This window comes from Anomaloglossus baeobatrachus, chromosome 1 (genome assembly GCF_048569485.1).
Source record: "Anomaloglossus baeobatrachus isolate aAnoBae1 chromosome 1, aAnoBae1.hap1, whole genome shotgun sequence".
Taxonomy (NCBI): domain Eukaryota; kingdom Metazoa; phylum Chordata; class Amphibia; order Anura; family Aromobatidae; genus Anomaloglossus; species Anomaloglossus baeobatrachus.
The window spans coordinates 80,125,094-80,151,828 of NC_134353.1; the positions used below are offsets into that span (position 1 = coordinate 80,125,094).

Sequence of the window (26,735 nt, forward strand, 5' to 3'; positions counted from 1 at the left end):
CATGAGCAGGATGGATGGGGGCATTTCATGAGCAGGATGGATGGGGGCATATCATGAGCAGGATGGATGGGGGCATATCATGAGCAGGATGGATGGGGGCATTTCATGAGCAGGATGGATGGGGGTATTTCATGAGCAGGATGGATGGGGGCATATCATGAGCAGGATGGATGGGGGCATTTCATGAGCAGGATGGATGGGGGTATATCATGAGCAGGATGGATGGGGGCATATCATGAGCAGGATGGATGGGGGTATATCATGAGCAGGATGGATGGGGGCATTTCATGAGCAGGATGGATGGGGGCATTTCATGAGCAGGATGGATGGGGGCATTTCATGAGCAGGATGGATGGGGGCATATCATGAGCTGGATGGATGTGGGCATATCATGAGCAGGATGGATGGGGGTATATCATGAGCAGGATGGATGGGGGTATATCATGAGCAGGATGGATGGGGGGTATATTATTAGCAGGATGGGGGGTATATGAGCAGGATCATATACAAGGTAGAAGGATCCTTATCAGAATGGGGTACCTTAGTAGAGAATTTGGAGACATTACCCCCATAACAGTGTCAGCAGCAGATCCTCGCCCCATAACAGTGTGTCATGACCATATTTTTTGGTTAAAATTTTATTTTCCTATTTTCCTCCTCTAAAACCAGGGTGCGTCTTATGGTCAGGTGCGTCTTATAGTCCGAAAAATACGGTACATTTAAAAAACAGATCATAGAGCTTGTTGTAAAGGATAGTGTGCCTATTTCATTATTTTCACGACCAGCTTTTATGTGTCTGAATGGGGAAATAGGCCGTAAGCTTGGTGTTTCTCTGGAGAGAGAGAGAGAGTATTAGAAAATTAGTAATCGAAGAAGCTTTTAAACAAAAGCAAGAACTTAAAAAAACTCTCAAGGGACGCTTTCTGTTTCTTAAAATGGATGCCTGCACACGTCACAGAGTGAATTATTTTGCCATCAATGTCCGATTTGTTTGTGACAAAAATGAAATGGTTACCAAGACATTGGCAGTAAAAGACACCAAAGCTCATCACACCAGTGAGTTTCTCCAGGTCTTGGTGGAAAAGGCTCTGCAAGACTATGAACTTAAAAAAGAGCAAGTTCTTTCTGTCGTAACTGACAATGCTTCAAATATAAGTACTATTAAGCTAATGAATGAGAGTAATGATGGTGACCAGCAGCTAGAAGAACATTCTGGGTCCACAGACACACAAATGTTTGAAATAGAGGAACACAGTATTGTAACTGAGGAGCAAACTGAAGTTGCTTCAGATGAACAGCAACATGATAGTTTAGATCAGGGGTGGGCAATTAATTTTCCCATGGGGCCGCATGAGAAATTGGGATTGGTTTAGAGGGCCGGACTAATATAATTACCTCAGTTCTACACAATATACTACATCACTACACCCCCTCCATATACTACACCTGTAATAAACTACACCACTACACCCCTATATACTACACCTGTATTATACTACACTCCCTCCATATACCTGTAATATACTACACCCCCATATACACCTGTATTATACTACACCACTATATAATACACCTCCGATATACTACATCATTACACCCCTATATGCTACACCTGTAATATACTACATCACTACACCCCATATACTACACCTGTAATATAGTACACCTCCAATATACTACACCTCCATATAGCACACCTGTAATATACTACACCTCCATATAGTACACCTGTAATATACTACATCATTACACCCCATATACTACACCTGTAATATAGTACACCCCCATATAGTACACCTGTAATATACTACACCTCCATATAGCACACCTGTAATATACTACACCTCCATATAGTACACCTTTAATATACTACATCACTACACCCCTATATACACCTGTAATATACTACATCACTACACCCCATATACTACACCTGTAATATAGTACACCCCCATATAGCACACCTGTAATATACTACACCTCCATATAGCACACCTGTAACATACTACACCTCCATATAGCATCCCTTTAATATACTACACCTGTAATATACTACATCACCACACCCCTATATAGCACACCTGTAATATACTACACCTCCATATAGCACACCTGTAATATACTACACCTGTAGTATACTACATCACCACACCTGTAATATACTACACCTCCATATAGCACACCTGTAATATACTACATCCCTACACCCCTATATAGCACACCTGTAATATGCTACACCTCCATATAGCACACCTGTAATATACTACACCTCCATAGAGCACACCTGTAATATACACCTCCATATAGCACACCTGTAATATACTACACCTCCGTATAGTACACCTGTAAATACTACACCTCCATAGAGCACACCTGTAATATACTACACCTCCATAGAGCACACCTGTAATATACTACACCTCCATATAGCACACCTGTAATATACTACACCTCCATATAGTACACCTGTAATATACTACACCTCCATAGAGCACACCTGTAATATACACCTCCATATAGCACACCTGTAATATACTACACCTCCATATAGTACACCTGTAATATACTACACCTCCATATAGCACACCTGTAATATACTACATCACTATACCCCTATATACTACACCACTATATACACCTCCATATAGCACACCTGTAATATACTACACCTCCATATAGCACACCTGTAATATACTACATCACTATACCCCCATATACTACACCACTATATACACCTCCATATAGCACACCTGTAATATACTACATCACTATACCCCCATATACTACACCACTATATACACCTCCATATAGCACACCTGTAATATACTACACCCCCATATAGCACACCTGTAATATACTACACCTCCATATAGCACACCCGTAATATACTACACCTCCATAGAGCACACCTGTAATATACACCTCCATATAGCACACCTGTAATATACTACACCTCCGTATAGTACACCTGTAATATACTACACCTCCATAGAGCACACCTGTAATATACTACACCTCCATAGAGCACACCTGTAATATACTACACCTCCATATAGTACACCTGTAATATACTACACCTCCATAGAGCACACCTGTAATATACACCTCCATATAGCACACCTGTAATATACTACACCTCCATATAGTACACCTGTAATATACTACACCTCCATATAGCACACCTGTAATATACTACATCACTATACCCCTATATACTACACCACTATATACACCTCCATATAGCACACCTGTAATATACTACACCTCCATATAGCACACCTGTAATATACTACATCACTATACCCCCATATACTACACCACTATATACACCTCCATATAGCACACCTGTAATATACTACACCCCCATATGTCACACACCCTGCTCCCCATACAGCCTGCACCCCCATATCACACACACTACACCCCATACAGCCTGCACCCCCATATCACACACACTACACCCCCATATGTCACACACCCTGCCCACATATCTCACCCTGCCTGTACCCCAACTTACCCCTCTCAAACACTCTGCACCCCTTCACATCCTTCTGTCAGTCTGCAGCCCTCATATGCCACTCACCCTGCAACTCCATCTTCCCACATATGCCACTCACCCTGCAACTCCATCTTTCCTCTTATGCCACTCACCCTGCAACTCCATCTTTCCTCATATGCCACTCACCCTGCAACTCCATCTTCCCACATATGCCACTCACCCTGCAACTCCATCTTCCCACATATGCCACTCACCCTGCAACTCCATCTTCCCTCATATGCCACTCACCCTACAACTCCATCTTCCCTCATATACCACTCACCCTGCAACTCCATCTTCCCACATATGCCACTCACCCTGCAACTCCATCTTCCCACATATGCCACTCACCCTGCAACTCCATCTTCCCTCATATGCCACTCACCCTGCAACTCCATCTTCCCACATATGCCACTCACCCTGCAACTCCATCTTCCCACATATGCCACTCACCCTGCAACTCCATCTTCCCACATATGCCACTCACCCTGCAACTCCATCTTCCCACATATGCCACTCACCCTGCAACTCCATCTTCCCACATATGCCACTCACCCTGCAACTCCATCTTCCCACATATGCCACTCACCCTGCAACTCCATCTTCCCTCATATGCCACTCACCCTGCAACTCCATCTTCCCTCATATGCCACTCACCCTGCAACTCCATCTTCCCACATATACCACTCGCCCTGCAACTCCATCTTCCCACATATACCACTCACCCTGCAACTCCATCTTCCCTCATATGCCACTCACCCTGCAACTCCATCTTCCCTCATATGCACTCACCCTGCAACTCCATCTTTCCTCTTATGCCACTCACCCTGCAACTCCATCTTTCCTCATATGCCACTCACCCTGCAACTCCATCTTCCCACATATGCCACTCACCCTGCAACTCCATCTTCCCACATATGCCACTCACCCTGCAACTCCATCTTCCCTCATATGCCACTCACCCTACAACTCCATCTTCCCTCATATACCACTCACCCTGCAACTCCATCTTCCCACATATGCCACTCACCCTGCAACTCCATCTTCCCACATATGCCACTCACCCTGCAACTCCATCTTCCCTCATATGCCACTCACCCTGCAACTCCATCTTCCCACATATGCCACTCACCCTGCAACTCCATCTTCCCACATAGGCCACTCACCCTGCAACTCCATCTTCCCACATATGCCACTCACCCTGCAACTCCATCTTCCCACATATGCCACTCACCCTGCAACTCCATCTTCCCTCATATGCCACTCACCCTGCAACTCCATCTTCCCTCATATGCCACTCACCCTGCAACTCCATCTTCCCACATATACCACTCGCCCTGCAACTCCATCTTCCCACATATACCACTCACCCTGCAACTCCATCTTCCCTCATATGCCACTCACCCTGCAACTCCATCTTCCCTCATATGCACTCACCCTGCAGCCCCCCTCCCCCTCATGTCCCCTCTTTTCTCATTACCAGTCATCATGTGTCCACATCTCCTTCAGGATTCAGTATCTTTGCTTTCTGCCCGGCATCCTGTGTCTCCTCCCACACAAGTCACATGGGCGTGACATCATCGAAGGTCCTGCAAGATGAATTATTCCGTCTGCTGTGCTGCTTCTTCTCCTGCCAGGCGGGAACTTTTGAAATGACACACGCAGCGCAGTACTGACAACGTCAGAGCGCGCGCGTGTGTCACTGACAATTAGTGCCGGCAGGGAACAGAGGAAAGACTCCTGCGTTCCGCTGCCTGCACTGACTGTGCGGACCTGCACAGGATCTCTCCCTGCTCGGCACGCTGCAGCCCGGCTCCACTGCACCGGCTGAAGACGGGCGGGCCGGTCACAGAGAGCAGGCGGGCCGGATGTGGCCCGCGGGCCGCCCCTTGCCCAGGTCTGGTTTAGATGATCTTGTTGAAACTGTGTCAATATGTTCTTTCATTCATCACATGCGCTGTGTTGTGCATACGCTACAGCTGGCTATAAGAGACAGTCTGCAGGAAGGACATGCTGCTGCACTGATTGGCAAGGTGAGAAAATTGGCTACTGTTGCCAGAACCCCTAAAGTTGACTCAATTTTGAAGAGACGTGCTGGAAAAGGGGCAATTATTGATCAAGCCACACGATGGGGCAGTACTTAATGATTCAGCGCTTGGTTGAACTGAAAACCTTTCTTGTAGACATGGCTAACCCTCAACTGACGCTAAATGAAAGGCAGTGGAATCAGGTGACTGAGCTGGAAAAATTGCTAGAGCACCCATTTACAGTGACTAAAAAATTACAAGCAGAGGACTTAACTCCAGGTATTTTCTTAAAGGAGTGGAAGAACCTGATGTTTCACCTGTCCCAAAGAGGAGGGTTAATTGCAAGTGGCATTGCTACATCAATGAAACGGAGAGAGGAGCTACTATTACAAAATAACAATCTTTTGGCAGCTGTTTATGTAGACCCAATGCATCGGATTCTTCTATCTAGATGATCAACAGCTAAGTAAGGCTAGTTTCACACTACGTCTTTTTAACATCCGCTGAAAACGTTTTTTTAGCGGAAGTACGGATCCTGCTTTTACAGCAAATAACGTATGCAAACGCATATGTTATTTTGCAGGATCCTGCACTGGATGTTTAGGGGCGGGCATTGGAGTCATGTGATCGGGAGTGAGGGGAACTAGACTGGGAGGAGGCTTCTGACAGCTGCAGACGCTGGTAACCAAGGTAAACATCGGCCTTGGATACCCGATATTTATCTTGGTTACGAGTGTCTGCAGCTGCTAGGAGCAGGGCTGCCTGCACGCGTAACCAACGTAAACATCGGGTAACTAAGAGAAGTGGTTACGCGATATTTACCTTGGTTACGAGTGTCCGCAGCTCTCAGGTGGGGGAGAGGGAGGGAGAGAGGAAGGGGGAAAGACAGATATAGAGAGAGAGAGGGTGAGGGAGGGAGTAGAGAGATAGACAGATCACGCGAGACTGGTTCTGGGCATGCTCAGTACTTTCTGGGCATGCTCAGTACAAAAGCAGGATCCTGTCTATCAGCACGCCAGTGTTCACCTGCGTTTGCGTGCGTTATAGTCAGGATCCAGCAATTTGTAGTATTTGGACGGAGCTCAAAAACGCTACAAGTAGCGTTTTTGAAACATGTTAAAAAACTGCAAGTCACTGGATCCTCACTATAACGCAGGCAAACGCAGGTGAACGGATGTTAACGCGAGTCCATTGCAAATGCATTGAAATGAAAACGCATTTGCACTGGATCCGCTTGTCCGCTAAAATAACGTTAAGGATGGATGTTAAAAAGACGTAGTGTGAAACCAGCCTAAAGGAAAAGAAGCTCTGTTTGAAATAGCAGGATGAAAGGGTTGCAGAACAGTCAGGAGGAATAAGAAGAATTTGGTCGTCCTGCCACATCTTCACCCTCATGATCAACTGATGAAGAATTTAATTTCGAAAAATATTTGGATCACAAGGACCATGCAAAGCGTTCCCGCATAGAAGAGTCATCCCCATCAAGGAACACAGTCAGTACATTTCAGCAGAATTTTTCATGTGCACTAAAAGAAATTGGGAAATTTGACCGTTCATCAAAAATAACAGTGCAACAAGCGATTCCTCTGTATCCTGACATTGTCAGAGATGTTGCCCGAGTGGTTACTGCTTTGCCACCAACACAAGTTAGTGTAGAGAGGTTGTTCTCTGCTCTCAAAATAATTAGATCAGATTTGAGGGCATCCATGAAGGAGGATCTGACAGAGGCAATACTTTTTCTGAGGACAAATTTATAGATTTCTTCTTATTAACGGCATAAAAGTGTTTATTGCATATTTACTTACAGTTTATAAAAGTTATTTGCTATATTCTAATTGTATTCTAATAAGTGTAGTTTTTGCTCTAAGTGGCTGATTACTTATATGATGGTGAGAAACTGAATAAGCATGATGTTAATATTTTACAACAGTAAATTTGTTGTTATGAATTGGCCATTTATGAAGGAGTCGGAGCCGGAGTCGGAACCTGATAAAATCCAGGAGTCGGAGTCGCAACTGTGGCTTACTGACTCCACAGCCCTGGACATCACACAGGAGCCAAACCTCATCCCCGCCATGTGACATCACACAGGGGCCAACCTCATCCCCCGCCATGTGACATCACACAGGGGCCAAACCTCATCCCCGCCATGTGACATCACACAGGGGCCAAACTTCATCCCCACCATGTGACATCACACAGGGGCCAAACCTCATCCCCGCCATGTGACATCACACAGGGGCCAAACTTCATCCCCACCATGTGACATCACACAGGGGCCAAACCTCATCCCCGCCCTGTGACATCACACAGGGGCCAATCCTCATCCCCGCCACGTGACATCACACCAGGACTCAACCTAATCCCTACCATGCGACTCCCTGTCCGTTTCTGGATGGGATTACGCTCCCCGTACCTGGTGGTGATCTCACCCCCACCACATCCCTGGAGGTGCCCCGCCCCGCCCCTGGAGTCTACCACCCCCGCCCCATTTTTGGAGGCGACCCCTCCCCATCCCTGAAGGCAACCACCCTGTCCCGTCCCTGGAGGCAACCCCCCCACCCTGTCCCGTCCCTGGAGGTGACCCCCACCCTGTCCTGTATCTGGAGGCGAGGTCCATACAGCCAGTGTCTGATGTATGCTGGCCACGGATCACACAGCAAGTATCAGCTGGCAGGTTTAAAGGCAGATACAATTATAGCAATATCTGTAATTAAAGGTTTTGTTTTTTTTTCTTTTCCCCTTGCACAACAATCGATCACTGGGGCTTCCTCAGTCCAGACGTGTAACAATCAGCAGATGACCGGCTGACCTCTGATTACTAGGATTTGTGTTGATGCTCATTATAGTCACTAGTCTTCTGGATTGTGTCACGCTGGGTTACAATGTGGTGTTATCTGCTGTAAAATCTGAATCCTTTTTTTTTCTTACATAGGTGAGAGGCCGTCCTGTGTGGAAGGGGCACCATGGTATTCTTCACCTGTAATGGCTGTGGCGAATCTCTGAAGAAGGCACAAGTGGAGAAACATCTCGGCAACTGCCGGAGCTGTCAGTGTCTCTCTTGTATTGATTGTGGTAAAGATTTTTGGTACGTCCAACTTACAAGTTGTTTTGTGACTATTTATTACATCGGTCACTAATCATTAGAGGCAGGATGGTGCCGGCTATAAATCTTCCTGTATCACAGGTCTGCAAGGGTAAAATTGTGTGAAAAGTGTGAGGTGATTCTTATACACTTTCGATTGCTTAACTCAGTAAAAACATAAAAAAATGTAATCCTATACAGTTTTTTCGCAAACACTGACTCCATAGGCTTTTTTGTGCACCGTATTTTGACCCCTTTGTGTGACGATTGGTGGATGTTTTTGGTGATATTAGATTAGTTTATTCTCAGGAAACAACTATGAGGATGAAGGATGGTCAATATATGGAGATCTGAAAGTTCTCTCTTTGCTCCTTGTGCAGCAAAGAGGATACACGAAGCACCCATGCTTTTTGTGTGAATAGGACAGCCGGGATAGGACTCATTGAAGCCAAAAAATGTGGCCAACGAGAACATCTTTATAATCTGGACTCAAGAACATAGTTGCCGAAAGTTTAGTTGATCCCACTGAAGTTCTCCGGCCACCACTCCACATTAAACTTGGACTGATGAAGCAGACTGTGAAATCTCTTCTGAAAGAAGGAGAGACTTTTAAGTATCTGAGCACCAAGTTTCAGAGACTGTCCAAAGCAAAACTGAAGGAAGGCATGTTTGTGTGTGCGGATATTCAGAAACTCATGAAGGAGGACTTGGTGGAAGCAAAAATGAAAGCTGTTGAGAAAAAGGCTTGGGATTCTCTTAAAGAAGTTGTGAAGACATTTCTAGGTAATACCAAAGATCCAAACGACTCCATGGTGGAGAACATGCTGAAACGTTTCAAAACCTTGGGTTGTTTGACGAATTTGACGTTATGTTCTTTACATTCCCATTTGGAGGACTTTCCCGAAAACCTTGGTGCTGTTAGCGAAGAGCAAGGAGAAAGATTTCATCAGGATACCAAGGAGGGGGAACGACGATACCGAGGAGGTGGAACGACGATAGCGAGGAGGTGGAACGACGATAGCGAGGAGGCGGAACGACGATAGCGAGGAGGCGGAACGACGATAGCGAGGAGGCGGAACGACGATAGCGAGGAGGCGGAACGACGATAGCGAGGAGGCGGAACGACGATAGCGAGGAGGCGGAACGACGATAGCGAGGAGGCGGAACGACGATACCAAGATAGATGGAAGGTGAAGATGATGGGGAACGACTATTGGATGCTTCATAGAGAAGATCCGCAGCCTTCTATAAGAGAAAAGGGATCAAGAGAAGCTTAGAAGAGAAAAGAAAAAGGTGCAAGAATGAACCCCTTGACGACCTAGGACAATGCAGGCGGCAAAACGTCGCATCTACACAAAAATGGTATAATTAAAAACATCAATTCAAGATACAAAAAATAAGCCGTCACACAGCCCCAGATCCCAAAAAATGAGAACACTGGGTCTTGGAAAATGGCACTGAAAGTAAAACTCTTTGTATTTTAAAAAAAAATCTGAATATTTTTTCACCATTTAGATAAAAGTAAAACTATACATGTTTGGTATCTATGAACTTGTACTGACCTGGGGAATCATTTTGCCAGGTCCATACCATATAGTGAACATGGTAAATAAATACAAAAAACTATTTTTCAATTTTTTTTTTATTTTTTTTGTGCAATTTCACTGCACTTGTAATTTATGTCTCATTTTCCAGTACAAAATGGGACAGAATGAATGGCGTAATTCAAAAGTACAACTCGCCCTGCAAAAAAACAAACTCTCGTATGGCTATAGTGATGGAAAAATAAAAAAGTTGTGGCTCTTGGAAGAAGGGGAGTAAAAAGCGGAAAATCGCCGGGGAGTGAAGGAGTTAATTTTCAATCAAATGGCAAAATGAATGTTCAATAAATTTATATATACCGTATTTTTTGTTTTATAAGACGCACCCCAAATTCAGAGCTAGAAAAGGAGAAAAAAAAATGGGGTCCGTCTTGTAATCTGGTGGTGTCATGCCAGAGGGGGCAGTAGCGGTGGTGGAGGAGGAGTCTGCGGCCAAGGCTGTTGCTGCTGTGCTCGGGCATCTGTGCTTGGGTTGTGGTGGAGGCTGGGGCTTGGGCTGTGGTGGCTGCTGCACCGGCAGCTGCGGACGGTGAGGGCTTCAAAGAAATGGTGCCCGGAGTCAGTGCAGATTGAGCGCTAGGCTCAATGGCAAGTCGAGATCTCATCTGCGTAAGCGCCACCTCCAGGCGCCATTTTCCTGAAGTCCGTTGGAGGGAGATCAATGGGCCGGAGGCGGCACCTGCGCAGATGAGAGCTTGAGCCGAGAGCTTTAACTGCGCACATGTCGACTCCGGGCAGCATTATTTGAAGTCCTCACCACCCGACCCACAGTGCCAGTGATGCTGCCGGAGACCACACACAGCAGCTCCAGCACCAGATGCTGGAGACCACGTGCAGACCCTGCACAGCTGCTGCGGCAGCCGAAGACCCAGCACAGCAGCTCCAGCACCAGATGCCGGAGACCACGTGCAGACCCTGCACAGCCGCTGCAGCAGCTGGAGACCCAGCACAGCACCTGCTAACACTGCACAGCCGCCCCAGCAGCAGCCACTGCAGCATTTCCCCGGCCCCTCTCCACCACCCCGGTAAGCTACATTCAGATTATAAGACGCACCCCTCACTTTCCTCCCAAATTTTTGGGAGGAAAGTGCATCTTATAATCCGAAAAATATGGTAATATTGTAGAGATTTTTAGCTACAATAAAGATATTTCTTGGTCATCTCGCTTGTACGTAATTTCACAAGCTTTTTGTGCAAAATCCATACGTGATGGTTAAAATAGGTGTATTTTTTTTTTTTCTTTGTCGCTCTATTGGGAGACCCAGACAATTGGGTGTATAGCTTCTGCCTCCGGAGGCCGCACAAAGTATTACACTCAAAAGTGTTAAGCCCCTCCCCTTCTGCCTATACACCCCCCGTGCTCCCACGGGCTCCTCAGTTTTTTGCTTTGTGCGAAGGAGGTCAGACACGCACAGCACAGCTCCACAGTTTAGTCAGCAGCAGCTGCTGACTATGTCGGTTGGAAGAAAAGTGGGCCCATATAGGGCCCCCAGCATGCTCCCTTCTCACCCCACTCTTGTCGGCGGTGTTGTTAAGGTTGAGGTATCCATTGCGGGTACAGAGGCTGGAGCCCACATGCTGCTTTCCTTCCCCATCCCCCTCAGGGCTCTGGGTGAAGTGGGATCCTATCGGTCTCCAGGCACTGAGACCGTGCTTCATCCACAACTCCTGTGGAGCCTGATGGATAGGAGCCGGGTACCGTTCAGGGACATGGCCCTGCTACGTGAAGGTACTCTGTATCCCTGTGGGGACCGCGCACGGCAACACCTCAGCTTTGCTGGGTGTGCTAGTGCACCGGGAACCGCGGCACTGACCGGGTTAAACTGTGCCATTACACACTCAGCGTCGCTGAGTGTGTTTATATGTAGGGGCTACCGCGCTAACCGCCGCTGCCATGGGAAACTGCGGCGCGGCTGGGACTTGTAGTTCGCCGGGGACTTCGGCGTCGGCCGCGCTTTTACGGCGGCCACGCTTATATCGAGTCCCCGGCTTGCTTGCGGCCTAGTTTCCCTTTCTCCCGCTCTCAGCCCTGACAGGCAGGGGAAGGGCGGGACGCTGCACGGAACGAGCAGCACTGAGGGCTGGAGTATGATTTCCATACTCCACCCCCCTCACTGTGCACAGTGTGAGCACCTCGGCCAAGGCTCCCTCCTCTCGTCAGGACGCCGCAGCCATTTCCTGTCAGCTCCTACGACGCTGCAGAGAGGGACAAACCCTGGGAGACCCAGACACGGTCTCTGGTGGCCTCATAACCGCTTTAGGCGGATGGTAAGTAGCACCTGTGGTGCTAGCCCCATGGTGCTGTAGTGTATGGATACATTATTTGTTTATAGTATATTTTTTACACTGTATGAGCACAGTTCATTCTGGCTATATACCCTATTGTGTTACTCAGGGCGCCCACAAAAGGCAGGGGTGCCAAAACACAGGCTTATTATGCTGCCTGCGTCGCTTGTACGACCCAGCTGCCGGCAGGTTCCATTGACCCGCATTGTGTGCATTGTTGGGCCCCTGTGACACTTCTTCAGCCAGGGCCCCTACTAAGAGGGGCCCAGGGGGAGCCACCTGTTGACACTGTCCTAGTGACGGGGACGGAGTTTGCAAAACTCTCTGAGACTATGGCTAAGATACTAGAAGCCTTGCAGTCCAGGCCGGTATCTCAGCAAAGGGACTCTGTTGAATCATTGTTCCCTGGCCCCCCTCAGTTGGACCAAGTCCTCCCGGGGTATCTCATACATCCCAGGCTGAGGGTTCTGACTTAGACCCCAGCCCCAGACCGACTAAGTGGGCTCGCTTAGAATTTCCCTCGACATCATATTGTTCAGGGTCTCAGCGGGGGGAATCTCTGGTTGATGATGCGGAGACAGCTGATCAGGATTCTGAGCCTGAGGGCGCTCTCAATCTTAATACTCCAGACGGGGACGCCATAGTGAACGTTCTTATTGCGTCCATCGATCAAATGCTGGATATTTCTCCCTCAGCTCCTCCGGCGGAGGAGTCAGCTTATCATACACCGAGTATGTTTCTAGACCACTCTGATTTCAGAGAGGCACTCCAGAATCATCATGCTTGTCCAGATAAGCGTTTTTTCTAAGCGCCTTAAGGATACACGTTATCCTTTTTCCCCTGACGTGGTTAAAGGTTGGACTCAGTGTCCCATAGTGGATCCTCCAATCTCCAGACTGGCGGCTAGATCCATACTTGCAGTGGAAGAGGGGGCCTCGCTCAAAGATGCCACTGACAGGCAGATGGAGCTCTGGTTGAAATCCATCTATGAAGCTATCGGAGCTTCTTTTGCCCCAGCATTCGCAGCCGTATGGGCGCTGCAAGCTATCTCAGCAGGTCAAGCGCAAATTGAAGCAGCCACATACACGGCCGCGCCACAAGTGGCATCCATTACCACACAGACCTCGGCAATTGCGTCTTACGCTATTATTGCTGTCCTGGACTCTGCGAGCCGTACGGCGGTCGCGGCCGCCAATTCGGTGGTACTCCGCAGGGCCTTGTGGCTACGGGAATGGAAGACAGATTCTGCTTCCAAAAAAGCGCTTAACCAGTTTGCCAATTTCTGGCGACAGGCTGTTTGGCGAGCGTCTGGATGAAATCATCAAACAATCCAAGGGAAAGGATACATCCTTACCCCAGCCCAAACAGAACATACCCCAACAGAGGAGAGGGCAGTCGAGGTTTCGGTCCTTTCAGGGCGCGGGCAGGTCCCAATTCTCCTCGTCCAAAAGGTCTCAGAAAGGACAAAGGAACTCTGATGCATGGTGGTCTAAGTCACGTCCTTAAAAGGCCACCGGAGGCGCCGCTAACAAAGCGGCTTCCTCATGACTTTCGACCTCCTCTAGTAGCATCCTCGGTCGGTGGCAGGCTCTCCCGCTTTTGCGACACCTGGCTGCCACAAATAAAAGACCGCTGGGTGAGAGACATTCTGTCTCACGGTTACAAGATAGAGTTCACCTCTCGTCCCCCGACTCGATTCTTCAGGTCATCCCCGCCTCCCTAGAGAGCCGAGGCTCTTCTGCAGGCGCTGCGCACTCTGAAGGCAGAAGGAGTGGTGATCCCGGTTCCTCTTCAGTAACTGAGCCACGGTTTTTACTCCAACTTGTTTGTGGTCCCAAAGGAGGACGGGTCTTTCCGCCCGGTCCTGGACCTGAAACTGCTCAACAAACATGTAAAAACCAGACGGTTCAGGATGGAATCCCTCCGCTCCGTCATTGCCTCAATGTCCCAAGGAGATTTCCTTGCATCGATCGATATCAAAGATGCTTATTTCCACGTACCGATTGCTCCAGAGCACCAGCGCTTCTTGCGCTTCGCCATAGGAAACGAACACTTGCAATTCGTGGCACTGCCGTTCAGCCTGGCAACAGCCCCACGGGTTTTTACCAAGGTTATGGCTACTGTAGTAGCGCTCCTACACTCGCAGGGTTACTCGGTGATCCCGTACTTAGATGCTGATCAAGGCACCCTCTCAAGAGGCATGCCAACGCAGTCTCGACGCTTCCCTGAAGACTCTCCAGGGTTTCGGGTGGATCATCAATTTTCCAAAGTCAAATCTGACACCGGCCCACTCGCTGACATATCTTGGTATGGAGTTTCATACCCTCTCAGCGATAATGAAGCTTCCGCTGTTCAAGCAGTAGTCACTTCAGAAAGGGGTACAATCTCTCCTTCAAGGCCAGTCACACCCCTTGAGGCGCCTCATGCACTTCCTGGGGAAGATGGTGGCAGCAATGGAGGCAGTTCCCTTCGCGCAGTTTCACCTGCGTCCCCTTCGATGGGACATACTACGCAAATGGGACAGGAAGACGACGTCCCTCGACAGGACCGTCTCCCTCTCTCAGGCGACCAGAGCTTCCCTTCGGTGGTGGCGTCTTCCCACTTCATTATCGAAGGGGAAATCCTTCTTTCCCCCATCCTGGGAAGTAGTCACGACGGACGAGAGTCTGTCAGGGTGGGGAGCGGTTTTTCTCCACCACAGGGCTCAGGGTACGTGGACCCAGCAAGAGTCCTCGCTTCAGATCAATGTTCTGGAAATAAGGGCAGTGTATCTTGCCCAGAAAGCGTTCCAGCAGTGGCTGGAGGGCAAGCAGATCCGAATTCAGTCGGACATTTCCACAGCGGTGGCATACATCAACCACCAAGGCGGCACACGCAGCCGGCAAGCCTTCCAGGAAGTCCGGCGGATTTTGATGTGGGTGGAAGCCACGGCATCCGCCATATCCGCAGTTCACATCCCAGGCGTGGAAAACTGGGAAACAGATTATCTCAGTTGCCAGGGCATGGACGCAGGGGAATGGTCCCTTCACCCGGACGTGTTTCAGGAGATCTGTTGCTGCTGGGGGGTGCCGGACGTCGACCTCATGGCGTCCCGGCACAACAACAAGATACCAATGTTCATAGCACGGTCTCAAGATCCCAGAGCTCTGGCGGCAGACGCCTTAGTTCAGGATTGGTCGCAGTTTCAGCTCCCTTATGTGTTTCCTCCGCTGGCACTGTTGCCCAGAGTGTTACGCAAGATCAGGATCGACTGCCGCCGCGCCATCCTCGTCGCTCCAGACTGGCCGAGGAGGTCGTGGTACCCGGATCTGTGGCATCTCACGGTCGGCCAACCGTGGACACTACCAGACCGAACAGACTTGCTATCTCGAGGGCCGTTTTTCCATCTGAATTCTGCGGCCCTCAACCTGACTGTGTGGCCATTGAGTCCTGGACCCTAGCGTCTTCAGGGTTATCTCAAGACGTCATTGCCACTATGAGACAGGCTAGGAAACCAACGTCCGCCAAGATCTTTCACAGGACGTGAAAAAATTTTTTTTTCTGTCATGGTGCTCTGTTCAGGGTTTTTCTCCCTGGCCATTTGCATTACCTACTTTTCTGTCCTTCCTTCAATCTGGACTGGAAAAGGGTTTGTCGCTCGGCTCCCTTAAGGGACAAGTCTCAGCGCCCTCTGTGTTTTTTTCCAGAAGCGCCTAGCCAGACTTCCACAGGTACGCACGTTCCTGCAGGGGGTTTGTCACATCGTTCCACCTTACAAGCGGCCGTTAGAACCCTGGGATCTAAACAGGGTTCTGATGGTTCTTCAGAAACCACCATTCGAGCCAATGAGAGATATTTCCCTCTCACGACTTTCGCAGAAAGTGGTTTTTCTTGTAGCAGTCACTTCTCTTCGGAGAGTGTCTGAGCTAGCAGCATTGTCGTGCAAAGCCCCTTTCCTGGTGTTCACCAGGACAAGGTGGTTCTACGTCCGGTTCCGGATTTTCTCACTAAGGTGGTATCCCCCTTTCATCTCAATCAGGATATCTCCTTACCCTCTTTTTGTCCTCATCCAGTTCACCAATGTGAAAAGGATTTGCACTTGTTAGATTTGGTGAGAGCACTCAGACTCTACATTTCTCGTACGGCGCCCCTGCGCCGCTCGGATGCACTCTTTGTCCTTGTCGCTGGCCAGCGTAAAGGGTCACAGGCTTCCAAATCAACCCTGGCTCGGTGGATCAAGGAGCCAATTATCGAAGCTTACCGTTCGGCTGGGCTTCCGGTTCCCTCAGGGCTGAAGACCCACTCTACCAGAGCCGTGGGCGCGTCCTGGGCTTTGAGGCACCAGGCTACGGCTCAGCAGGTGTGTCAGGCGGCTACCTGGTCGAGCCTGCACATTTTCACGAAGCACTATCAGGTGCATACCTATGCTTTGGCGGATGCCAGCCTAGGTAGACGAGTCCTTCAGGCGGCGGTTGCCCACCTGTAGGAAAGGGCCGTTTTACGGCTCTCTTACGAGGTATTAATTTACCCACCCAGGGACTGCTTTTGGACGTCCCAATTGTCTGGGTCTCCCAATAGAGCGACAAAGAAGAAGGGAATTTTGTTTACTTACCGTAAATTCCTTTTCTTCTAGCTCTAATTGGGAGACCCAGCACCCGCCCTGTTTTTTTGTGTACACATGTTGTTCATGTTGAATGGTTTCAGTTCTCCGATATTCCTTCGGATTGAAGTTACTTTAAACCAGTCTATAATTCTTTTTCCTCCTTCTTGCTTTTGCACCAAAACTGAGGAGCCCGTGGGAGCACGGGGGGTGTATAGGCAGAAGGGGAGGGGCTTAACACTTTTGAGTGTAATACTTTGTGCGGCCTCCGGAGGCAGAAGCTATACACCCAATTGTCTGGGTCTCCCAATTAGAGCTAGAAGAAAAGGAATTTACGGTAAGTAAACAAAATTCCCTTCTTTTAAATCGGATCATAAGAATTAGTCATTGGATTTGAAAAAAATATTATAAATTAAAATTTTGCATACTTTTGCTCTGGACGAATTAAAGGGAACCTTTCACCAGGTTTTTGTCTTTTGAGCTGCGGCCACCACCAGTGGGCTCTTATGTACAGCATTCCAGAATACTGTATATAAGAGCCCAGGCCGCTGTGTATAACATAAAAAACACCTTTATAATACTCACCTAGGGGTGGTCTGGTCCAATGGGTGACGCTGCTCTCGGTCCAGCACCTCCTCCATCTTGTGGGATCATCGTCCTTCTGCTTAGCCCCGTATGCATGATGCGTCCTACGTCATTCACACAGAGACCTTCAAACAAGAAGAAAATAAATGTGGCAGGGCAAGAGGATCACCCAAAACAGGTACATTTTATTACAGATACATAAAAATACAAAGAATAAATAATGCACACACTAACAAAGCTATACCAATAAAAACAATTAAAAAGCATAGCTATTGGGCTGGTAACATGCCTCCCTCAAACTGCACCTATAATATGGCAAATACAAAAGGTGACAGTGCATATAACCATGTGGATGGAAGCCAAAAGGCTATAAAGATCAGTATACAAATATAGGATACTTTAAATGAAAAATCAAGGGGTCAGAACCCACTCTTTGCACCACCATGAAACCAATAGACCTGATAATTGACCCTTCTAATGCCAAGAGGTGCTATAACACATGTAAAAAGCAGATGATATTAGAGACACATTAACCCCTGAAACTTAGGAAAAATACAGAGTAAGGGGCACTTTGCACACTACGACATGCAAGCCGATGCTTACGATGCCGAGCGCGATAGTCCCCGCCCCCGTCGCAGCAGCGATATCTTGTGATAGCAGCTGTAGCGAACTATATCGCTACGCCAGCTTCACATGCACTCACCTGCCTTGCGACGTCGATCTGGCCGGCGACCCGCCTCCTTATTAAGGGGGCGGGTCGTGCGGCGTCATAGCGACGTCACACAGCAGGCGGCCAATAGAAGCGGAGGGGCAGAGAAGAGCGGGACGTAAACATCCCGCCCACCTCTGTCCTTCCGCATAGCCGGCGTGAGCTGCAGGACGCAGGTAGGAGATGTTCCTCGCTCCTGCAGCTTCACACACAGCGATGTGTGCTGCAGGAACGAGAAACAACATCGTACCTGTCGCAGTCGCGTAATTATGAAATTAACAGACACTACACCGATGATACGATTACGACGATTTTGCGCTCGTTAATCATATCATCTAGGATTTACACACTATGATGTCGAGTGCGATGCCGGACATGACCCCTCTGACATCGCACCTGCGATGTCGTAGTGTGAAAAGTGCCCCTAATACAAACTGCACCATTGCAAACTTTGATCTTCCTGGCTGAAGGCAGATCAAAGTATTATAGTGCGCATGCGCGGGTGTTCTTTGACTTTCCTCGCGCCTGCGCATTACAGTATTTTGCTCTGTCCTGGCGCACTACAATACTTTAATCTGCCCTGCTCAGGCCAGATCAAAGTGCGCCTGCGCAGGACCTCAATGCCAACCTGTGTGTATGATGTAGGATGCGTCATGCACCCAGGCTTCAAAAGAAGGAGGACAAAGATGGCCGAAAGAGGAGGCGCTGAACCCAGAGAATGGAGACACCTATCCGACTAGTCGGTACCGCACCGCCCCGTAGGTGAGAATTATGAAGTAATTTTTACGTTCTACACAGCGGCCTGGGCTCTTATATACAGCATGTTAAAATGTTGTATATAAGAGCTCACTTGGGGTGGCCGCAGCTTATAAGCCCCAAATCTGGTGACAAGTTCCCTTTAAAGTACAACGGTGGTGGACATGTATAAGATATTGCATACAATAAAATGAGTCGTACCAAAAAGTGCATTATGCAGAATGAGTATAAAGATAGGACTCCCCAACACCAATTCATGGGGATAATCTCCCACTGATCACTAACAGGACCTTAAATCCCCATGGTAATTGGTCATATGAGTGGGCAGTAACCAATGGGAATGGTACAAGCTGCGCGTGCGCACATGCCGCACCCACCCCACATCACCCCCATCAGCATCAGGACTAGCGCACAGTAGAAAGGTCAGGTTGCCATGGCTTATGCCGTTTACCTATCGGATTAAAGCTGCGATACCAAATAAGTGAATTTTTTTATTTCTTACTTTTTAAAGTGGTAAAGGTGGGGGGATGATTTGAACGTTTTTATTTTTTCAAATTTTTTCAAACTGTTTTTTTACTTTGTACTGTACTTAATATTTCCCTTGGGGACTTGAACCTGCAATAGTCCGATCACTTGTTCTGTATAGAGCAGTGCCACAGCATTGCTGTGTATAGAAGAAATCACAGTCTTCTATGAACTCCGGCCGTGGGCTGGGTTTCACAGGAGTACTGAGATGACAGGCACTGGTCATCAGCAGACCCCCGGCTGTCATGACAACTCATTGGCGTCCCATGATCGTGTCTTGTTGGTATACCAATGACTGGATAGAAGCCCCCCGCTGGCGCTTGTTAACTGCTACTGGCAGAATATGACAGTGACATGTAACAGGTTAATGGATGCAAGTGAAGCACTGCTCCAAGCATGGCTGTTAGAGGCAGGTGAAGGCTGAATGATTCAGCCTTCATCTGCAGGGAAAGATGCGGGCTCGTTGTGTGAGCCTGCAACAAAGGCAGGGATGACGCATGATGTGTACATAGCGCATCATTACTCGTAAAGGGGTTATAAGGGCTTCAATTGCTGAGTCTCGCAACTCAAAGTGCTAATTCCTAATGTTTGTGCTGTGCAGGGGAAGCGACTATAAAACCCACCTGAAATGTGTCACTGAAGATGAGAAATATGGCGGCAAAGGCTTTGAAGCGAAAACTAAGAAAGGGGAAGAGAAGCAGGTGCAATGGATTCAGGTGAGCGTCCGTCCACTGGAATCACATCTACATTTATAGCTGTAATTATAATTGTTCACCCTCCATTGCAGGTTCAAACAGCTATTTCAGTTTCATATATCTAATAACTGATGGACTGAGTAATATTTCTGGATTGAAATGAGGTTTATTGTACTAACAGAAAATGTGCAATCTGCATTTAAACAAAATTTGACTGGTGCAAAAGTATGGGCACCCTTATCAATTTCTTGGTTTGAACACTCCTAACTACTTTTTACTGACTTACTAAAGCACTAAATTGGTTCTGAAACCTCACTGAGCTTTGAACTTCATAGGCAGGTGTATCCAATCATGAGAAAAGGTATTTAAGGTGGCCACTTGCAAGTTGTTCTCCTATTTGAATCTCCTTTGAAGAGTGGCATCATGGGCTCCTCAAAACAACTCTCAAATGATCTGAAAACAAAGATTATTCAACATAGTTGTTCAGGGGAAGGATATAAAAAGTTGTCTCATAGATTTAAACTGTCAGTTTCCACTGTGAGGAACATAGTAAGGAAATGGAAGAACACAGGTACAGTTCTTGTTAATCCCAGAAGTGGCAGGTCAAGAAAAATATCAGAAAGGCAGAGAAGAAGAATGGTGAGAACAGTCAAGGACAATCCACAAACCACCTCCAAAGACCTGCAGCTTCATCTTGCTGGTGTCAATGTGCATCGGTCAACAATACAGCGCACTTTGCACAAGGAGAAGCTGTATGGGAGAGTGATGCGAAAGAAGCCGTTTCTGCAAGCACGCCACAAACATAGTCGCCTGAGGTATGCAAAAGCACATTTGGACAAGCCAGTTACATTTTGGAAGAAGGTCCTGTGGACTGATGAAACAAAGATTGAGTGGTTTGGTCATACAAAAAGGCGTTATGCATGGAGGCAAAAAAACATTCCAAGAAAAGCACTTGCTACCCACAGTAAAATTTGGTGGAGGTTCCATCATGCTTTGGGGCTGTGTGGCCAATGCCGACACCGGGAATCTTGTTAAAGTTGAGGGTCGCATGGATTCAACTCAGTATCAGCAGATTCTTGACAATAATGTGCAAGAATCGGTGACGAAGTTGAAGTTACGCAGGGGATGGATATTTCAGCAAGATAATGATCCAAAACACTGCTACAAATCTACTCAGGCATTCATGCAGAGGAACAATTACAATGTTCTGGAATGGCCATCCCAGTCCCCAGACCTGAATATCATTGAAAATCTGTGGGATGATTTGAAGCGTGCTGTCCATGCTCGGCGACCATCAAACTTAACTGAACTGGAATTGTTTTGTAAACAGGAATGGTCAAATATACCTTCATCCAGGATCCAGGAACTCATTAAAAGCTACAGGAAGCGACTAGAGGCTGTGATTTTTGCAAAAGGAGGATCTACAAAATATTAATGTCACTTTTATGTTGAGGTGCCCCTACGTTTGCACCATGTGCGGATTGCACATTTTCTGTTAGTACAATAAACCTCATTTCAATCCAGAAATATTACTGAGTCCATCAGTTATTAGATATATGAAACTGAAATAGCTGTTGCAAAAACCCAAATTGTTATAAAGAAAAAAGGTTAAAATTAATAGGGGTGCCCAAACTTTTTCATATGACCTGTATGATATATGGTATGATATCTTCTCCTAGGATTTCCTGATACTTGATTGAATCCATCTTGTCGCCCACACACACTGCTAATTTTCGGTGCTAGTGAAAGCAAAGTAGTTGCAGAACATCACCAAGCCTCCACCATGCTTCACTGTAGGCATCAGCCAGCTAAAGCCACAATTTCACTGTAGGCAGGTTTTCATACAGTGTAGGCTTTATTCTTCCTCCTTCAGACATATCACTAATTCATAGACCTGAAGCGTTCTAGGTTTGTTTCATTGTTACTCAGAACAGAACGCCAAACCTTCTGTTGCTTATATATTTGTTGCATGCAGGGCTTTATCTACCGTTCTAAAAATTGGACTCTAGACAGACCCAGTAATTAATAAGGCCTGTGGTCTTTTGTTTGCAAAACTCATGGAATACATCACTTATTTTGTTTGCCAGGTGTTATAATGGGACATACAGATTGTTCAACCAGACGTGAGGACCGAGCCTCACTCGGCATCATCCACAGCTTCTAATCATGAGTTTACATAAAATGGCCAGCTATGTTCCTTCTAAAGGCCCCAATAGACGCAACGACGTATCTAACGATATATCGCCGGGGGTCACGGATTCCGTGACACACATCCGGCGTCGTTAGCGACGTCGTTGTGTGTAACAGCTCCGAGCGAGTGTTAGCGATCAAAAATACTCACCTGATCGTTGACACGTCGTTCATTTTCATAAAATCGATGCCGTTACAGGACGCTGGTTGTTCGTTGTTCCTGCAGCAGCACACATCGCTACGTGTGATACCACAGGAACGAGGAACATCACCTTACCTGCGGCCGCCCACAATGAGGAAGGAAGGAGGTGGGCGGGATGTTACGCCCTCTCATCTCCGCCCCTCTGCTTCTATTGGGTGGCCGCTTAGTGACGCCGCTGTGACGCCACACAAACTGCCCCCTTAGAAAGGAGGCGGTTCGCCGGCCAGAGCGACGTCGCTAGGCAGGTAAGTCCCGTGTGACGGGTCATAACGATGTTGTGCGCCACGGGCAGCGATTTGCCCGTGAGACACAACCAACGGGTGCGGGTGCTTTCACCAGCGATGTCGCTGCATGTAAAGCCCCCTTTAGCCTTTGCAGCTAGTGAAGTGATAATGTCTGTATTTCCTGTGATCTAGCAGAGAGGAGATGACTACCCGGATTCCTGCTGGTCATTCGCCTGAGTCCTGGTCTTCTATGGCAGATAATTGGTTAAAAAAAATTCTCTCTTTATAGAGGGACACAGGAAACCATGGGTGTATGCTGGTGCTACTATGAGGCTAACACTGCAGATTTCCCTCTTTCTTTGCTAGTTGCATTCTCCACGCCACCCCGGTTCTTGCTTGAACCCCGATTTCTAATTTAGCTTCTAGCTTCATCGTGGTCTACTCATGTATTTGGAACACCCCACCGCCATTCATCCAGACGCTGCGCCGACACTCGTGCACTACCTCGCCCAACCTATCAGAGCACTTCTCTCTCGCTCAGCGCTCGTGATCCCTCCGCACCCTTCCACGTTCACCACCTCCTTTTTCGCCACCAACGCCGCCTTTTGCTCAGTGCCATGTTCCTTCACACCAGCTTCTTAGTGCCTGCAGCTTTTGTCACACTCCTGCACACTGGACTTCCAGCACCTGCAGTCGTCTCCTGCCTCTCAAAGCCACCGTCCCCGCAGTTCTAGAGGTATGCTAAATGCTGAAACAAAGTATGGTCTGCCATCTAGAGGCAGCTCTTTCACCAGCAGCCTCACTCTGGCACTTCCCTTCTTTCTTTGCCGTACCTCAGAGTACCTAGATCTTGTACTTCACTTTGCTTGTACCTCTTGTCACAAGAAGTTCCCCTCTGGTCAGACCTTGTCTCTCTGCCAAAACTGTAGTCCGCCCACCATGCCACCACCACAGGAACCCCCCACTGTATGCAGTGATAACGCATCCCAAGTCCCTAATGTCCCATGGCTCTTTCTCCTCGTCAACCTAATCAGGATATCCCAGGCCTTGGTTTCGGTCATGGAATGGCTACTTAATCCAGCCACCTCTTTTCAGAGGTCGGACTTTCCGATTCCTCAATTTCGACTTGGCAGGCTATGCAAGAAAATCCAAGAAGCGAGCTCACACTAGTTCTTCTAGCTCTCCCACTCCCTCAGCGTCTTCCAAGAGAGCATCCTTTTCTCATTCTACTTCTTTCAACACTTTGACGATCCACGAGTCAGACACCCAATCCGAATTCGATTCTGATCTGGACTTTGAACAGATTTTTCTTTGTCGCTCCATTGGGAGACCCAGACAATTGGGTGTATAGGCTATGCCTCCGGAGGCCGCACAAAGTATTACACTAAAAGTGTAAAGCCCCTCCCCTTCTGCCTATACACCCCCCGTGCTCCCACGGGCTCCTCAGTTTTTTGCTTTGTGCGAAGGAGGCAGACATGCACGCATAGCTCCACAGCTTGTCAGCAGCAGCTGCTGACTATGTCGGATGGAAGAAAAGAGGGCCCTTAACAGGGCCCCCAGCATGCTCCCTTCTCACCCCACTCTTGTCGGCGGTGTTGTTAAGGTTGAGGTATCCATTGCGGGTACGGAGGCTGGAGCCCACATGCTGTTTTCCTTCCCCATCCCCCCTAGGGCTCTGGGTGATGTGGGATCCTAATCGGTCTCCAGGCACTGAGACCGTGCTCCATCCACAGCTCCTGAGGACTCTGCTGGATAGGAGCCGAGTATCGTTCAGGGACATGGCCCTGCTACTTTGAGGTACTCTGTGTCCCCGTGGGGACCGCGCACAGCAACACTCCAGCATTGCTGGGCGTGCTAGTGCACCGGGGACCGCGGCGCTGACCGCGTTTGTGCCATTACACACTGCAGCGTCGCTGAGTGTGTTAGTGTATGGGGACTACCGCGCTGACCGCCGCTGCCATTGTTATCACTGCGGCGCGGCTGGGACTGTTAGTGCGCCGGGGACTTCCGCGCCGACCGCGCTTATACGGCGGCCGCGCTTATAACTCGAGTCCCCGGCTTTTGCGGCCTAGTCTCTTTTTCCTCCCGCCCCCAGGCCTACCAGTCAGGGGAAGGGCGGGACGCTGTACAGGACGGCAGCACTGAGGGCTGGAGCATGCTTTGCATACTCCACCCCCCTCACTGTGCACAGTGGGGCACCAGTTCCCGCACTTTCTGGGTCACGCCCACGGCTCCCTCCTCTCCTCAGGACGCCGGCAGCCATTCCTGTCAGCTCCTCTGACGCTGCAGAGGGGAGACAAGCTCTGGGAGACCCAGGCAGGGATTTTGGTGGCCACATAACCGCTTTAAGCGGGCGGTAAGCAGCACCTGAGGTGCTGGCCCCACTTGTGCAGAAGTGTAGTTATAGATTATATGTTTATAGGCTATACTTTACACTGTATGGTGCACGGGAGACAACAGCATGGCGCCCACAAGAAGCAGAGGTGCCAAAACACAGGCTTACTATGCTGCCTGCGCCACATGTACGACCTCGCTACCGGCAGGTTCCACTGACCCTCATTGTGTGCACTGCTCGGCCCCTGTGGCACTTACTCAGCCGGAGCCTCTGCTAAGGGGGGCCCAGGGGGAACCACCTGCTAACACTGTCCAGGTGACAGGGACGGAGTTTACAGTTTTTACTGAAAGACTTTCTGAGACTATGGCTAAGATTCTAGAAGCTTTGCAGTCCAGACCGGTATCTCAGACCATGGGCACTGTGGAATCACTGCCCCCTGGTTCCCCTCAGTTGGAACAACAATTTTCCCCCGGGGTGTCTCATAGATCCCAGGGTGAGGTCTCTGACACGGACCGCAGCCCCAGACCGCCTAAGCGAGCTCGCTGGGAAATCCCCTCGACCTCCTCACATTGTTCAGGGTCTCAGAGGGAGGACTCTCTGTATGATGAAGCGGGGGTAGCTGATCAGGATTCTGATCCTGAGGCCGCTCTCAACCTTGATACTCCTGATGGTGACGCCATAGTGAATGATCTTATCGCGTCCATAAATCAAATGTTGGATATTTCTCCCTCGGCTCCTCCAGTGGAGGAGTCAGCCTCTCAGCAGGAGAAATTCCGTTTCAGGTTCCCCAAGCGTACAACGAGTATGTTTCTGGATCACTCCGACTTCAGAGAGGCAGTCCAGAAACACCGAGTTTGTCCAGATAAGCGTTTTTCCAAGCGCCTTAAGGATACACGTTATCCCTTCCCCCCTGACGTGGTCAAGGGCTGGACTCAGTGTCCCAAGGTGGATCCTCCAATCTCCAGACTGGCGGCTAGATCCATAGTTGCAGTTGAAGATGGGGCTTCGCTCAAGGATGCCACTGACAGACAGATGGAGCTCTGGTTGAAATCCATCTATGAAGCTATCGGCGCGTCTTTTGCTCCAGCATTCGCAGCCGTATGGGCACTCCAAGCTATTTCAGCGGGTCAAGCGCAAATTGACGCACTCACACGTACGTCTGCGCCGCAAGTGGCGTCCATAACTTCTCAAACGTCGGCATTTGCGTCCTACGCTATTAATGCTGTCCTGGACTCTGCGAGCCGTACGGCGGTTGCAGCCGACAATTCGGTGGCAATCCGCAGGGCCCTGTGGCTACGGGAATGGAAGGCAGATTCAGCTTCCAAAAAGTGCTTAACCGGTTTGCCATTTTCTGGCGACCGTTTGTTTGGTGAGAGGCTGGATGAAATCATCAAACAA

General features: G+C 48.6%; 1 protein-coding gene across 3 annotated transcripts in view; it reads left to right on the plus strand.

The window, feature by feature from the left end:
* The window catches only part of LYAR (Ly1 antibody reactive), a 174,882-nt gene that overhangs the window by 61,990 nt on the left and 86,157 nt on the right, over nucleotides 1-26,735 (plus strand). For all 3 annotated transcript variants that reach the window (XM_075346887.1, XM_075346885.1, XM_075346886.1), the window contains 2 exons: nucleotides 8,501-8,653; nucleotides 20,293-20,407. In XM_075346887.1, the coding sequence (XP_075203002.1) occupies nucleotides 8,532-8,653; nucleotides 20,293-20,407 (237 nt within the window). In that variant the 5' untranslated portion in view covers nucleotides 8,501-8,531. The remainder of the gene's footprint in view (nucleotides 1-8,500; nucleotides 8,654-20,292; nucleotides 20,408-26,735) is intronic.